The 16,881-nt window shown below is 40.9% G+C and overlaps 2 protein-coding genes across 6 annotated transcripts in view; one reads left to right on the plus strand and one right to left on the minus strand.

Moving 5' to 3' along the window:
- On the minus strand, positions 1-15,402 carry mad2l2 (mitotic arrest deficient 2 like 2). 4 transcript variants are annotated; one of them, XM_052039567.1, is made up of 9 exons: positions 15,243-15,402; positions 8,968-9,019; positions 8,457-8,514; positions 7,879-7,950; positions 6,836-6,936; positions 4,213-4,307; positions 2,971-3,044; positions 996-1,088; positions 1-655 (listed from the first exon to the last, which is right to left on the minus strand). In XM_052039567.1, the coding sequence occupies exons 1-9, from the start codon at positions 15,295-15,297 to the stop codon at positions 614-616; spliced, it is 642 nt and encodes a 213-aa protein (XP_051895527.1). In that variant the 5' UTR covers positions 15,298-15,402; the 3' UTR covers positions 1-613. The 4 variants fall into 4 exon arrangements, with proteins under 4 accessions (XP_051895527.1, XP_051895530.1, XP_051895529.1 ...); XM_052039570.1 differs by having other exon boundaries at positions 8,457-8,575; positions 15,243-15,266; XM_052039569.1 differs by lacking the exon at positions 15,243-15,402 and adding an exon at positions 9,841-9,907 and having other exon boundaries at positions 8,457-8,575.
- Positions 15,309-16,881, plus strand: part of draxinb (dorsal inhibitory axon guidance protein b) — a 15,744-nt gene continuing 14,171 nt past the window's right edge. For both annotated transcript variants that reach the window (XM_052039565.1, XM_052039566.1), the window contains exon 1: positions 15,309-15,517. In XM_052039565.1, the coding sequence (XP_051895525.1) occupies positions 15,419-15,517 (99 nt within the window). In that variant the 5' untranslated portion in view covers positions 15,309-15,418. The remainder of the gene's footprint in view (positions 15,518-16,881) is intronic.

Raw genomic sequence — 16,881 nt, forward strand, 5'->3', positions numbered from 1 at the left:
TTTTATTTCTTTCAGTTTCACAAACTTTATTTTAAAGTGTAAAACAAAGCAACCTCACATTTGAATTTTTATCAAACATTCTTTCACCCAGTTTATTCCAAGTGGCAGATGGAAAAAGACCCCTCTCCTTCAACGTCCTGCAGCCTGTTTGTTCCCTCCCTTTAAAGGCTGCAAACTGGCACAGTTGACTAATTCTTCAACAAAGCTGACAGTTGTCTCTGGGTGCAACTCTATAGTTTCTAAATTGTATAATGTCATAACATTGGTGCACAGTACATTCCTGGATAGCCTCCTGAGTGCATCATGAAAAGTAATGTGCAATCATAAACAAACAATTACTTTGCAACCCTGACTCAGCCATTAATTTCTAGTCAATTTCACACCATCCTTCATGTGGACAGCACAACACATGTACATGGTCAAACTACAAGCTATCATGACAATACAAGAGAGTTAAAACCCATCCACCAATTCCATTTCAGGATATGATTCCACATAATGCTTCACATTTCACAAGTTTTCAAAGTTCTTTCATGTGCCACATAGCAGTTCAGTGATGAAGCACACCCAGTGCCTTAGGATCTCTGTTCTACTTGGTATTACTGCCATTGAGTCAGGATATTTTCTGAGCTCTCTCTTCAACATATAATTGCATCTATAAATAAGGCAAACAAAAGCATGATTCAGATGTGCGCACCATTGTGAAGATGTTGTACAGTATTCTGTAGGGAGCAAACTAAAGCAGTGATCAATAATTCTACAGCCTTGCATATTTAGCCAATGGGTTCAGAAAGTTAATAAAACAAATTGTGGCATTTTCCAGCAGTGGGATATATTTACCAGCAACCAAACATGTTGCAAGGAAATCCGTGACATGTTTGGATATCTGTCCATTATGATTTGAAGAACCTACAGACCTTAAAATGGACAGAAACTACTGTCAAATTAACCACAAATGCAGCACAAGGTATATCTTGCTAAAATGTAAGTGCTACCTTCAAGATATCAGATGTCATAGTTTTCAGTGGGATTAGTCTAGGCTCTCGCATATTCACTTCTTGTTCATCAGCGTGAATCCATGGGAAATCCTGCATTGGAATTAAACAAATCAGTAGAACAGCGAGTGACAGAAAGACAACACTCTTATTTTCCATGTACTTACTGTCCAACTGTTGCAAAGTGGCTATCCTCTGGTTGCCCCAAGCCACCTTTAAGTGCTCCAGTCTGAACAACAGTGTTATCAAGGTGGTGAAGGCAGCATAAAGCATACTTGCCTTCATCAGCCGAGGCACTGAGTATAAAAGTTGGAAACATCATCTTACAGTTGTGTAGTTCTGGTCGCCACACTGTAAGGAAGGGTGCGGTTAAACCAGAGAGATGCAGAAAGGACTCACGAGGATATTGTCTCGATTGGAGGGCTTGATTTATGAGGAGAGATTGGATAGGCTGGATCTGTTTTCCCTGGAGCAAAGGAGGCCAAGTGACACAAGAGAGGTTCATAAAATTGAGTGGCATAGATAGGGCAGATAGTCAGTCAGTTTCCCATGGAAGTGGTATCCAAAACTAGAGGGAATAGGCATAAGGTGAGAGGGAGAAGGCTTAAAGGGGATCTGAGGGGTAAATCTTTCACACAAAGAGTAACTGGTATCTGGAATGAGCTGCCAGAGGAGGTGGTGAAGGCAGGGACAGTAACAACATTTAAGAGGCATCAGGACAGGTACCCGAATGGGCAAGGCATGGATATGGAGTATCTGAGGGGAAGTGTAATTACTATGGATAGGCATGATGGTCGACATAAACATGGTTGGCCAAGGGGCTGTTTCTATGCTGTACAACTTTATGACACTAGGTGATGGTGGATATGCCAAGAGCAGCTTTGAAAATTTGTCCACTTAATAGTTTTGGACAAAGACAATTACAAACACTTCAAGTCTTCTACCTTGCAATCATACTGGACTCATTTATTGCTTATAAAGGGGGTCAACAGTCCAAAAATAAGAGAAAGCAGTTTTTCAAATATGGAAAAAAAACACTGCATGCAATCCCAATTTCAGCAACTGAATAAAAGGACACAGACACGCACATTAATTTGAAATGCAATCCTTGGCAATAGGTTTATTTGTTTCTCCCTTTCACGTAGGCTTCCATGTCCCTCACCCTCCAGTGCAGGAGCCTGTCTGTCTCAGTGTATGTGTGTCTCTAACAATTTGAATGAATGTGTCATGCACAGGCAACGTATCAGAGATTATGCTAAAGGACAAAAGGCCAACGATTAATCCTTGGAGAATTCTAAAGAGGAGACTGTAAGAAAAGGAAGACAAATCTTCCTTCACTCTGTTTTGTTGTTCGCATATATGGTTCAGATTCTAGATGACTGCATCCCTAGACAAATAGGAAAATACAATTAACTAAAAGCTGAACAAATGAAGAACAAAGCAGGCAATGAAGAACAGTGAATAGTCATTCATGGCAGATACAAGGATGGATCCTAGGTCATAAGTGTCATTTGTGACTTTGGCAAGAGTGATTTGAGATAGCATACTTACCTGAGGAACTTGGAGGATGGGTACATTGCAGATAAACCATTTGTTGGCTTATCTCTAATTGTCAGTCACAGCTGCAATGCTCTCATGTATGCAAGGACACCCAACACCTCCAACGTGATCAACATTGTTTCAATTACTTAACCTTTGAGGTTTTTTTCTATTCTTCCTACCAAAAAGACGACATTTATAGGTGGGGAACAATATCAGCACTTTTGAAAGAGGAGACGGCCAATTACTGAGAAGAGAAAACGGTCATCAACAGTCGAAGGAGAGAGGGCAAGGTCTGAACTCAGCAACAAAAGGATATTTGGAAAATCTCTCACCCAATGGGAATACATGCAAGATTAAAATATACACAGATATCAATACATTTCATACTAAGGACCCAAGCCATTGTAAAGTCTATCTAAAAAAAATAGTTCACCTTTATCACCTGAATCTTCTCCATGTTTCGAGTGGCAACATCTCTGGTATGAACCAGCACAGTGAAGGTACAGCCTAGAATTAAACAACGCTATTCAGATCCTGCAGATACAGGAAGCACGACAACACAACACTTGAAACAGTCATACTCTCGTTTGCATGACTTACTAATCCTGGCATTAAGCCAGTAGACTTGGAACATCCCAGGCTCAATGGCTGGCCTATGTTAAATCACCCTTACTTCTGGGACAGCGGTAAAGGCTACAAATAAAAATTAAAATCAATAGTCCAAAAGGCAACACAAGCCTCTTCTCCTGCCCAATCTTCATTTCCTTTGATACCTTTCAACCAAAAATATTTCAAAATCAGCCTTGATTGTCCTCAATTGAACATCCCTAGACCATTAATATGAACTGCAAATATTCACAACCCTCCGTGAAAAACCTCTTCTCAGTGCTAAATGGCCACCCCTTATCCTGAAGCTATGATTCTTAGTTTAAGGCACTCCAGCCAAAGGAAACAGCTTTTTGGCATATACCTGACAATCTCACTCAAATCTTTAGATGTTGCAATGAGACAATGAGATAATCAGCCACAGCCAGTATCACTTAGCCCATTAAATGCTATGAAGACAAATACTGCTTTATCTGGCCACAACATTCTCAAATTAGATTTGTCAAACAGATACTCTTCAAAAAACCATGTCATCTCTGCCTACAAGTTTCCAAATATCAGTAACTACTTTCTTAATGAGTCTATGGTTTGCCATTTTCTTACTTCTTGAATAGTGTTACCTTTGCTAACTTCCAATCTACTAGGACTTACCAGAAAATGAAAACTGGCCACACACAAAGGTTGGATAAGGACAATTAAATTCAGCCAAGCTATTATTCAGCAATCACTATCAAGGCTTGACCATTAATGGGTCTTTGGGTCTTATAGTCAGAAGGAACTTCAGGAACTTTATATCAAGAAAATAACTAGCCAAACAGTTTAGCTAATTCACTGTGCACTTCTCCTGGTTTCAATTTTTATAATAGATTCTGGAAAATGATAGGTGCCCATGAAACCATGCTCCAAGAAAATTAAATGCCTTCAGGAGCAGCGGGAAAAGAATACAGTTCCACACAAGAGCAGAAACCATCTCACTCCCAACTTAGATTCCATCCAGTCAGTTTGTTTGCCATCCTAGCTCCCTATGACAGGGGATGTATAACAACTGCACCCCTAATCAGAGGTTTACCTGGAGGGTTGGTGTCCAGAATTGCATCACAGACACTGATCTTCAGAATCGAAGCTCGAAGAAGCTGCTCAACACGGGACAGCAGGGAGTCAGAGCTACAAAACAGCAAAAAGATCAATTCACAGAAAAATCTAACCAATAACAATCTTTGGGCTATGTGAGGGTCTTCTAAATTCGATGTCTTCCCTTTTAAACCACTTCCTCTCAAGACACAGGCTCTTCCAGAGTTATGCTCATCTGGCATTTGTTGCTGTCTCAGTTGATTGCATTTGCAGGCCTTTTATTTATTCATGGGATTCAGACATCACTAGCAATACCTGCTTTTATTATCCATCCCTCAATGCCCCTGAACTAAGGAAGCAGTTAAGAGCCTCATACAGGTCAGTGAGTATACTTGAAGAGTTCATCAGTAACCTCCCACCCCTCCATTCCTTTTCTGAGATCATGCCTTCTGGTTCTGGACTTTTCCATGAGAGGGAACATCCTCTCAGCATTTAGCCAGTCTAGCCTCCAGAGAATCTTGCATGTTTCAATAAGATTCCCTCTCATTCTTCCAAATTCCAATGAGTAGTGTCCTAACCTGTTTAACCTTTCCTTGTGGGACAACTACTCCATACCCACGATCATCCCAGTAAACCTTTTCTGAACTATCTCCATTGAAATGAGATAATTCATTAAATAGGAGTCCAAAATTGTTCTTAGTCCTCTCGACAGGGTCTCACTGTAATAAATGCCAATATTCCATCATTTTTCCAGATTAGCTGCTGCATTTGAGTGCCAGCTTTGTGTATTTCACTCACAAGGAGCCCCAGGTCCCTCATGCTGCAACTTCATGCAATTTTTATCTTCATTTGAACAATCTTTTGCTGTTCCTTCCAAAATCTACAAGTTTACATTTTCCCACATTATGTTCCATTTGCCAACCTTTTTGCCCACTCACCTAGCCTATATCCCTCTATAAACTGGTTGTATATTCTTCATACATTTGCCACCTTCCGTAACTCCCTTATCTCTACTTGCTGCTTCCTAGCTGTTAGGCAATCCTTTATCCATGCCAATATGTTACCTCCAACACCATGGGCTCTTAATTGTGACTTAAATCTTTTGCCAGGCATTTCATCAAATGTCCTTTGGAATTTCAAGTACAATATATGTACTGGTTCTTCTCCAACTCTGGTTGAGACTTCTTCAAAGAACTTAATTAATATGTCAGACACAATTGCCCCTTCATGAAGCCATGCTGTCCCTGCTTCAATGGACTGATTTTCCAAATGTAGTATTACATCCTGAATAATTCCACGATCCCACTGAATGGTGGAGTAGGCGCAAAGGGCTGAGTGGCCTTTCCTTGTTCCTCGAGACACAAGAGACTGCAGATGCTGGAATCTGGAGCAATAAACACAGTCTGCTGGAGGAAATCACCGAGCCGGGGGGGTGGGAGGAATTGACGTCAAAACCCTGCATCAGGACTTGTTCCTACTGCACCCAATTCAGGATTTCCATCCACTTCCATTTTTCACTTCAGTGAATCAGATCCATTTTATTCAATTATTATTTAAGTTACACAATAAGGAAAGCTAGGCAATGCCTTCATTAATTGACAGCACAGTCCCACAGTTCACTAGTGTATTCTTTCCAAGTGCCACAGCTCATTGGTGTAGTTTTGTCTCCATACTACCAGAAGAATATGTTTGCCTCAGACGGAATAGACAAAAGGTTCATCTGGCTGCAGCTGTATAAGCAATCACATTTATAGACTGGCAAAATAATTATGAGGGAACATGGAGAAATTTCTGTACAGAAGATGGCCAAGATCTGCAACACATTCTAAAAGCACAGTGGAAATCAGGTCCACCAGCCACTTGGATGTATTCATAGAGAACGAACTTGCAAGGTTATGAGGGGTGTGGAGAGGAAAGTAAGGACATGGGACCAACTAAGTAGCAGTTTCAAAGAGCTAGCAGAAGCACAATGGCCAAAATGGCCACCTCCTGCACTGCAGCATTTTGTGATTGTAGGCCTGCTGTCATAGCTCAGTGCTACATCAGCCTCAGTACCGTAAAGAAACAGCACGCCATTTAATTTCCATCCTTTCCACATAATGCATCTTCTGTCTCAAATTAAGCTACTATAGACATACTGCCCAATGACTGCAAGATAGTCTTATGGGAGACCGTTATTTTACATTGGAGTAAAGGTACCTTAGAAATCAAATTTCACCAAGGAAAAATCTAGAACAAGTCTAACACAGACACAGAAATAAATCCATTGCACCACTCTTCACAGAACTTGTGATACAAGCAACTGTAACAACGCTTTCTACACAGCTCCAATCAAGATACACACTGGCTTCACCGTTGTTAATTGCATCAAATCACTGTGATCTAATTGTTTTGTCTCATCGTATTTCTTGATTGGGTTGTGCAGAAAGCATGTTATGGTTATGATATGTAGAAATCCAATTAATGTTCTAACTAAATAATTATAAAGAATGTTCTATTTGTGATGCAGATAGTCAGTACACAGGGAGAAACATCTTCATTAACTGCAACAAGCCTCAGAATGGGATTAATAGTTCAGTCACATAGCAGTACAGGAATACAGAACACTGACAATGTCTCACCTGACAGACAGCAAAGGAGGTTGGGATATCTCAAAGACAAAGCGCTCCACAGGATGATGCTCTTTATCCAGGATCACCACCACCACCCGATCCACCTCATTCTAAAAACAGGAGAAAAGGTTGCAGGCCACAATCCATAAAGTGCTCCTTTCAACTAAGTAATTAACCATGATTTAAAAATCAACAAGCATTGGAGAGAGGTCTGGTACATTCCTTCAAATTACAGTTTCTGTAGGTAGACTGGGACAACACAACAGCAGAGAAAACTGAATTGCATTGACCTTCTATGTAATTGTTCTGAGGTAATAAAGCCACACTTATTGCCCATCCCTAAATATAGGTGTCATGTGGTGGATCTCCTGAAATCTTTGCTCTCCACATGGAGTTATTTCCAAGGTGGCAGTAGGTGGAGATTCCAGGATTTTGAATGTGAAAGAAACAATGGATTTCCAAATCCGGATAATGTGTACTTGGAGATGGCTGGCATTTCCAATATTGGTTTTTCTTTATTTGTAGTACACTTTGCAGGTTAAGATGAAATGAGTTAGATTTGCCATAGAGAATGTGTTCAGTCATGATGCAGCACAGACAGAAGAATGGATGAAGTGTAATAGCAGAATCCTTCATTAAAACAGCTACTCAGTTTTCCATCACATTCAAATATTGTTACAACAGCACCCTTCCAATGTGACTAGTTTCTATTTTCTGAAGCTGAAGAGACTGAGCCACTCAATATAAAACATCTAGTCTCTAATCGTACTTAGTCACAATTTTCTTTTTTGAAGAATCTTAAATACACTAAATAGATAAAAATGAGAGAAGCCTCTCTGATACGCAAGTGAAAAGTGAACAATACACTGAAGTACTAACTGGCATCCCAAAGATTTCCTGTGCATATCTTCAGTATTTGTTTTATATTGGGAGGCATGCATCCTAAAAGTCAGGTGAGTGGCGATAATGTGAAGTAGAAACTAACTCAAAGTACAAGCTTATACAATCAGTTCCACACTATGACAAAAGCAGATAATTAAAAACTTCCTCACCTTCTCAATCAAAGGCTTGATACAGTGCAGCGTGTCCTGGATGTACTGGTTAAGCTCTGGGTGACATGACATCTACATAAGCACAGCATTCAAAGGGTAAATAAAGCTTCATTCACCAAAATAATGCCATTACTAGTTTTCAAAAATGCAAAGTCCCTAAACAGTAGCTCACACAAAACAAACTCTACTGTTACCATTTTTTTTGCTTTAATATTTGTTTTTGTTCTAAGATTTGGTGTAACTGGCAAAGACAGCATTTATTGTCCTTCCCCAATTGGCTTTACGTGTTAGGAGCCACCTTCTTGAACTGCCACTGTGATTCTTCTGAAGGTACTCCCACAGTCTTGTTTGGTAGAGAACTCCAGGATTTATACCCAGAGGTGTGAATAAAAGAAAAGCAATAAGATTCCAAGTCAGGTTGGTGTATGACTTGAAGAGGAATCTGCAAGCAGTGATGCCATGCATCCGCTGCTTTATGAAGTATCATAAGTAATCCAATGTTCAGCTACCAAGGTATCCTAAACCTCAAATCTCTATGTCAGAACATCAGCCACTTAGAAACGTTTCTGCTTTCTCACCTGAACAGGTACATTGTACTTCTTCCTCTTCTGAAAGATTCCAATTGGATACACCTCCCTGACGTACAAAATCAAATGAATAGCCACTTCTAGAAATTCACAAAGTACATCTGCAACCACTGGAGAGAAAAAAGACCAGCTGCTCATTGGGTACAAGATCATGGAGGTACAGTTTATAGTGTAAAGCCTGGGAAGCCAGAGAAAGAACACAGGACCATGCGTCATTTGGAATACATCCCACTGAAGGTTTCAACCACCTTGAGTTGAGGAGGGAAAATATACTCAACATTTCCACTCCTAATCACAATCTGAAAATTCACACATGGACATCAGGATCAGTTGCAGTGACTGTCCAACAATCTTCTTAGCAAATTACCCGTGAAAGCATACCCTTGGCAGAGACAAAAGGAAAAGGAAACAAATGATAAAAAAACCCAAAGTATTTCAATTTGTGATACAGCTTCATGCAAAGTAGTATTAACAGCCTAGATTAAGACATTAAAAATTTCACCTTGTCCAAAATTGAGATCCTGTCGTGTGAGAGTGGTCATCTTCACAAATATCTAGAGAACAATATTATAATTGGTCAGAACAGCAGGATTTAACAAAACCATAAGTGTCCCATTTCCAACAGAAGAACAACTTGGATTATGTAGCACCTTTAACACAGCAAATACTCAAGGCAGGTCTTTATTCATATTCAAAAAAACAGTTATCAATATTGACTGAATCACAAAGACAGGTCATAACACTATTTGCTTTGATTCTTTTTAGGAAAATTATAAAAAGGAAAAAGGAGAGAAAACTAATTCCATATTACATCATATTCTCTTTTGGAATATTGGTAAACATTTTCATTGAACAGTCGTCGGAAGAATCAATTTGAATTCTATTATTAATGCTGTACCCATGTTCGTCCCTCTCCCCGCCCACGATTGCAGAGTGTACGGTGTGTGAATGATTAATCTGTGGCCGGGATCAGTGGGGTGAAGCCTGTGTAACAAAGGGGAGCCGGTGAAGCGGGCGGAATTATTTGCGAATGTGGCGTTTAGGCGTCGCAGAGGGAGATGGCAGCCAGGTCACTGAACTGGATGAGGAGTGACCTGCGTTTTCACCTCCCCCCGTGTTACTCGGAGCACCAAGTGTCCGCCCACAGCCCCGCTGTTTACTCCATCCGCAGCCCTGCTGCTTCCCGTTCCCATTCACCCCGGCCCCGCCCATCACCGGCCTGGGCCGCGACCTGCGAAAACTCCCGAGTCCGACCGGGCTGGGCCGCGACCCGCGAACCCCGGCGAGCACGACCGACCTGGACCCCATCACCCCATCACCACATCCCCTCCCCTGCCGAGACCACAACCATCAACCTCCTCCTCCCGGACCTGACCTCCTGCCACCGGCGCCGCCGCCACTTGGACTAACACAATGCACCGTGACGTCACCAGCCTGCGTGCTTAGCGTGCGCGTACGTTCCGTCGGACGGCGAGGAGCCCCGCCCCCACCCGATGACTGGCCCTGCCCCCAGACCCGGGCCGCCCTCCTCTGACGGTGAGACCTGGGCAGACCGCCCCTCAGCTGGAAGTTTGCAGCCCGTCGGTGGAGTTAGGACACAACGTAAGGGGAGAAGGTGCTGGTGCGACGAGTTCAGAACCGTTTCGGTCCGGCACTGTTGGGAATTACGGATGAACAATTGGTAAAAGGAAAATAAATGAGAATGTGACAGAAAACTAGCAAGATCCCTAAAACAGCTTGTGAAAACTAATGTTGCAAAACAAAATCAGTGAAAGTAAATGCGGATCCTTACACCCGAGACTGGGGAATAAAGGAAATGGAGATGTGACACAAATACTTCATTTCTGTCTGTCTGGCTAAAGACACAGAGGGCATCCAACAGTTTAATCTCAAGTTTCTCTTCAGTGACTTGTGATATTTAATTATATTAGAGGTGCAATATCATTTGGAGAGTCATTGTAGAAGAGCGAAAGATAATCTTAGTAACCATTTAATATTCCTCAGGGGCTTGATGGAGTAGATGGGATGTTTCTCCTAACTTGCAAATCTAGAGATTGAGATAAGACAATGCTTTAACTCAAAAGGGAGACACAGTGGTGCATTTAGTGGAGCCACTGCCTCACAGCACCAGAAATCCAGGTTCACACATTCCGAATTTGCACATTCTCCCTGTGACTACATGGGTTTACGGGTGCTCTGGCTTCCTCCCACATACGAAATGGTGTGAATTGGTAGGTATATTAGGCTCTGTAAATTGCCCCGAGTGGTGGTAGAATCTTGGGAAGTTGATGAGAAGATGGGGAGACTAAAAAATGGAATTAAAATACAATTTGTGTAAATGGGTGGTCGATGGTTGGTTGGCCAAAGGGCCTGTTACTATGCTGTATCCTTCTTTGACTCTATTGATAAGGAATCTTTGGAATTAAATACTTAAGATGAATGTGAATGTTCAGTTATAAAAACACAGAAATAGATCCATAGATTCTACAGGAATAAGAGGTTTTAGGATGGCATGGGATGATGGAGTTGAGGTAGAAGATTGTCCATGATCTTCCTGAACGATGGAGCAGTCTCAAAGGACTGAAAGCCTTTTCAGATCCCATTATTTAACTTCTTAACTTAGAAGGGGGAAACTGAGAGACAGAAAGAAGATTTAGGTTGAGTGGTAATGCAGAAAATTGTAGTCGTATATCCTGCTTTCATCAACTCCTCAAAGCAACTTTATTGTGGGCAATACACAATATTTCCATCTTAAGTCTATGTATATGATCTAGATAACCAGCGTAGTACCATAGGCAGCCAAATGGGCATTGTGTGTCTCAAATGGTTCCTTGGATATTATAAAGAGATAACATTGTTCTGATTTCCTTTCAGTTTCTCTCCTTTATCCCTGTCCCTTGTCTTCAATTTTGCACCTTTTTCTCCGACCAAAGGTTCAGAATCTTCTTGACATTCTCCAACGACTCTATAAAGGAATTTCATCTAATCGTAGAGTCATACAAAATGAAAACAGGCCCTTTTGGCCCCCAGTGTTTGTGCCAACTATCAAGTACCTATCTATACTGATCTCATTTCCAAGCATTTTGCCCATGGCCTTCTTGGCCATAGTATTTCAAGTGCTCATCCAGTTATTTCTTAAATATTGTGAGGATACATGCCTCTCCTGCTCTTCAAACATTCCTGATTTCAACCATACGTTGGTGAAAAAAAAATTCTTCCTCAAACCTCCTCTAGGTCTCCTGTACCTATCTTTAAACCTATTATAGCTTCTCATTATCTACCCTGACTATATTCTTCATAACTTTGTACAGCTCAATCAGATCTCCCACCAGCCTTCTCCATTCCAAGGAAAACAAACCCAGCCTATCCAGTCTCTCCTTGTATCTGAAGCGTTCCATCCCTGACAACATCCTGGTGAATCTCCACTGCTAACCTCTCCTTATTCTCAGGGACAACTTAAAATTGATGAACACTGACCAAGGATTCATGAGTAAAAGAAAATCTCTGAATTAACTATCAAAACCTTTCATACTAACATTCATGTTTCATTTCATTGACCGTTACATTGAGCATTGTGTGTTGGGTGGAAGATTGAACTCCAAGAGGAACAACATCATTCCATACCATTGACACAAATAAACTTCCAGATTCAGGAATGTTCCATGTTCAGTCCTTGAGCAATGCTGGATCAGCAAGATTCAAATATTTGATTGAATTACATTTCTGATTCCTTTTTACTACCACATTATGTAATTAGAAATTATTTTGTACCAGTTTTTGCAGCCAGGACATCCCGCAATAAAGGGGTATGCATTGAAAGGTGTGGGATTAAGCAAGGTTTCCTGGGCTTCTGGTGGGTATATGTAGATGCCTGAGCTTGATGTTACATTAGGCAGTGGCCAGACACTATAACTTCGATATCTCTTGGCTTGATTTTCCACTCTATGTTGTACTCCTTTATTGTGATTCCCTCCCAACTGGGCAGCTTCCATAATGTTTGAAAGTATTCCATCTAATTTATTTTCCAAATTGTACAAATGGGAAAACATTAGTTACTTACATAGAGCCAAAATAAAAACAGAAATTTCTTTTAATGGAAATCTTCATTTTGGAAAAAAATAATTTCTGTCCATATTTGTGCAAAACCTTTTACATTTTTATTATCATTTTCTGTTTGTGATTTTAAAACAATAACATACACACAAGCAACAGATTGCAAATCACAACCAATCTGATCACCAATGTCTGTTTTCAGCTCCTAACTACACTTTTCCTTGCAATCACAGGAAATGCAACACCTATCATTGCACAACTTCCCTTCCCACTATATAGGAGCTCAAAATCTTTAGGTGAAGCAGTAATTAATTTGGACTTCTTCCAATCTAGCCTACTGCATTCAGTGTTCACAGTATAGTCTCCTTTACATTAGGGAAACCTCCAAAAGCATGTTAGGTGATTGCTTCACTGAGCACCTGCATTCAGTCCACAGGGACAACCCTCAGTTTCCCACTGACTGCCACTTTAATTCTCCATCCCGCTTTCACTCTGACCTATCTGTCCATGGCCTCCCGCACTGTTACAGCAAGGGTCAATGCAAGCCTGAGAAACCACACCTCTTCTTCATGTTGCAGCCTACCACACTCAATATCACATTTTCAATTTTAGATAATTTACTTTCTCTGTATCAGAACTGGTATTTCTGTTATAAATTATCCATCTGTGATAATTGGCTGAGTTCTTTTCTCAACATTAGTACAGCCTGACCTGCTTTTATCAACCCATAACACAGGCAAAGAGAAATAATCACCATCTAATGCTCCCATTAACTCATTTGACCTGGCTCATCCTATCACAGATATTCTCCCTTTGTCCTCTCCATCCCTCCCTGATCTTCACTGCAACTTAAAACTAACTTGTTTTTCTTTTCCCAGTTCTGATCAAGAATTGTTGAAGTATTAGCTTTGTTTTTCTATACAGAGTTGCTGCCTGACCTGCTGAGAGTTTCCAGAATTTTTTTGATTTTGCTTCAGATTTACAGCATGTGCAGTTTTTTATGATTTTCAATCAAAAATAATGTTGCTTTCAGATTCAAAGATTTAAGGCAAGTAGCAAAAGAACTAACGGCAAAATTATTCTTTTTTTTTCAAATACAGCAAGTTGTTAAGACCTGTATTGTACAGAATGAAAAGGTGATGGAAGAAAATGTAGTAGGAACTTTCAAAAAGGAACTGGATAAATATTTAAAAGGAAAAAATACAGACCTCTAGGAAAAGAGCAGTGAGTGAGTGAGCTGATTGGATAGTTCTATCAAAGACCCCTGTACTGCACCATTCTCTGATTCAATGATTTGCTGAATGAAGAGAAGCTAACTAGAAAATAAAAAATAAAGTTTTTTTGTGTTTTAGAGGTCTTTTAACATTATGAAAGAATTTGATAGATTAAGTGTTTCTATTTCTGAGGGAGACTAAAAGAAGTAATAAATATAAGGTTCTAATTGGTAAATCCAATAAGGAATTGGGAAGCGAGATCTTTACCAGGGTGTGGTTGAAATGAAGATCCCTTAGTGCAAACTGAAGTGAATAATTGAGATGAATTTCAGGGGAAGCTTGAAAAAAGAGGCATGAAGGAATAGAAGTGTATGCTGATAGAGTAAATTGAAAAATGGTGGAATGGGGCCTATATAAACCATCATTTCCAGTACAAATAAAGTGACCTGTATTTGTGCAGGATATTCAACGTGATTACTTTTAGCAATATAAACATAATCAAAATCACTACTGTTTGATTTCTCCCTCCCCAGTGCCACTTAAATGCCCCAACCCTTAAATAGGTTCAGAGACAGGTGTTGTCCATGCAATAACTTCTGTGTTGCATTTTTAAAATTCTATCCCTATCCTTATCTTGCCACAGGTACATAAAATAAAAGAGGCATCTCCGCCATCTGATAGCCTCCTCAGCTTTATTTTAATACAATTTCCTTGCCGTTTCTTGTGATTTCTCAGTGTCTATGACCCCCGGCAACTTCTCTTTCTGCTTATATCAGTTTGACTGAAAACATTTTTCCTGCAATCGCATCTAACAGCTTAGCTTGAATTTTAGGATTTGTTCCTCTGTTCTGGACTCTTGATCATCAAATCCCTTCACTGTTGAACACTTTAACAGCTAGAGGTTGTACTGTATTTGTCCAGTCCCACTATAACCCGATCTCTCCGTGCCAGGCCCATTCCCGTGAATTGTTTCTGGGCTTTATCTAAACTGGTAATTGTTTATGAATCACGGATCTATAGTACAATTGCTGTGATTGTGCGCCCTCGCCATATGCTTTCTCCTAATTGAAACCAAAATGCCATTAATCTTTGTGATAATTTTTGTGGTTACCAGTTAGCTTTTTATTTTCTGAATTGAGTACCTAACCTCCCAAATCCCTTTGTTCATCTGTCCTCAATCGTCCTTTAATTAGACTCCCATGTTAGTACAGTACTCACTGTGTGCTACGTGAAACTGTATCTGCTACCGTTTGTCCACTCTCATCTAACAACCTATTTATAGCGCCAGCCCCTTCCAACTCTCCTTTTCCAAGATATTCCCTGGATTTATATTTCCAAAATATTTCAGACATTCAGTTCTTGCACCCGTTACCTGGGCGACCACACTTGTCACAGTCGCCAAACTGATAATGCTTCTACATTTCCAACCAGTTTCCCATCCATAACACCACGCTCTCTTCAAACGCATTGCCTCACATGTTGACCAACCCCTTCATCCCTTTCCATTCACCTTCACAGCAAGGTTCAGACAAAGAACCCGTTGTTTGGACACGACCTCCACACATCCCTATTCACATCTTCATCTGTATTTTTCGGTATCTCTTGTTGCATTTCTTTATTCTTTCGTTGAGTGCCCGCCCCTGTCTATCGCTGACATCATAGTCGGGAACGCGCCCGGGAGCGCGGATGTTCATTTCTTTCCCAGTCTCTGAGATATTGAATCTTCGGTTCTATTGGGTTGCCGGAGTGGTAGCTCTCCGTGCCCCGTACCCGAGAAATAGACAGGTAGGAAAGTGTTCAGGCCAGCATGAAATTCAGTCCCAAACGACGCATTTTTATGTTATTCGGCTCACGGTGTCGCATCTCATGGCACCTGCAACTCAACTGTAAATGCTTCTTTGACGATTTTCAGAATGTTTTGTGTTTATTGGAGCCTACACAAAAGCAATGTGTCGGTGTGTGTGCATGTGTGTACCCCTGTCAGTGTTTGTCAGTGGGTGTGTATGCCTGTCAGTATATGTATTCTCGCTCTCTCGAGTCGGTTGGTCTATCTATAAATCGTTTTCTTCCAAACCAAAAAAAAGAGGTGTCCAAGATGTGTTTGTCAAGCATTGAACGTGAATTGGCTTGTTAAATTGATTGATTTGATTGCTGATGGTTTGTTTACATTGGGAAAGGCTTTTTTTTCTGTTAAGTGCGAGGGATTTGATAGCCAGTTTTGTAGGGGCAGAAGTTCGTACGCTGTTTGAACCCTGGATGTTGGTATTGTGCGTGTATTGCACACCAGGCTGTTAGACGGCAGGACTCTGGCAGAGCTTTCAACATTTGACCAGGCGCGGGGGATACCAAGGGCAGGTCATGCACATGCCTGTGAGACTTGGAAACAATGCTTTGTGAATCTGACACCGAGCCCATTCTTGATTGTTTGTTGGCGGGTTTGAAGCAGAAGCTCCGTAGCCAATGGTGGAGATGATTTTGGAGAGCTGGAATTTTCGGAGGTGTGGTGGTGGTGGTGTTGCTGGGGGTGTTGGGGGGGGGGGGGTGTTGTGGGTGTACAGTGGAAGATGTTGCAAATTATTCTTGAAGCTGGAAGAAATGTTTGGTCCTGGAGCAGATGGGAGGTGAGAGAGTGTCTCCTCAGGGAGCTGCAAATAATTAATATTATCCCTGTGGCCTGGGGAAATACCAGTTAAAGAATTGAGATGTTAAATGTAAGTACATTTCAGAATATGACCATCCTTTCCCATCTATTACTCTTCCAGCGTTTTGAATAGTCACTTTTTATTTTGATATCAAAACTATTGTGCTGTGTTGTATTGTGCTTGTGTGTCACGGTTTGTAAAGCCTAGTCTCGTGGTTCATCAATCACATTGATCTTTTGCCTCTAAATTTCCCCCACCCCCTACTATGGACTACAGTTCCATGCATGCATTAGCTCAGCCACATATGTCCCGTCGTGGGATCACTCGTGACACAAACCCTGTCCTCGTCTTATGCACGGGCACATATGCATTTTCTAGTTGGAAGCATTGAATGATATTCAGGGCAAAATGTCCCACCTGATTTTCCTCTCCCTAACTCTAGGGAAATAAATATTAGTATTGTGGTTACAAGAGTGGATATCGCTGTGTATGTTCCCATTTTGTTTA

The sequence above is a fragment of the Pristis pectinata genome, chromosome 26, assembly GCF_009764475.1.
Source record: "Pristis pectinata isolate sPriPec2 chromosome 26, sPriPec2.1.pri, whole genome shotgun sequence".
Classification (NCBI taxonomy): domain Eukaryota; kingdom Metazoa; phylum Chordata; class Chondrichthyes; order Rhinopristiformes; family Pristidae; genus Pristis; species Pristis pectinata.

Bases quoted from the DNA above. Each gene is read 5' to 3' on its own strand.
- mad2l2 (XM_052039567.1), bottom strand. From the start codon at position 15,297: ATGTGTGGAGGTCGTGTCCAAACAACGGGTTCTTTGTCTGAACCTTGC. The intron at 6,937-7,878 runs GTGAGGAAGTTT...TCCTGTTTTTAG, and splicing joins TCAAGCCTTTGATTGAGAAG to AATGAGGTGGATCGGGTGGT. The intron at 3,045-4,212 runs GTAAACCTCTGA...GTTTAATTCTAG, and splicing joins TCTGGACACCAACCCTCCAG to GCTGTACCTTCACTGTGCTG.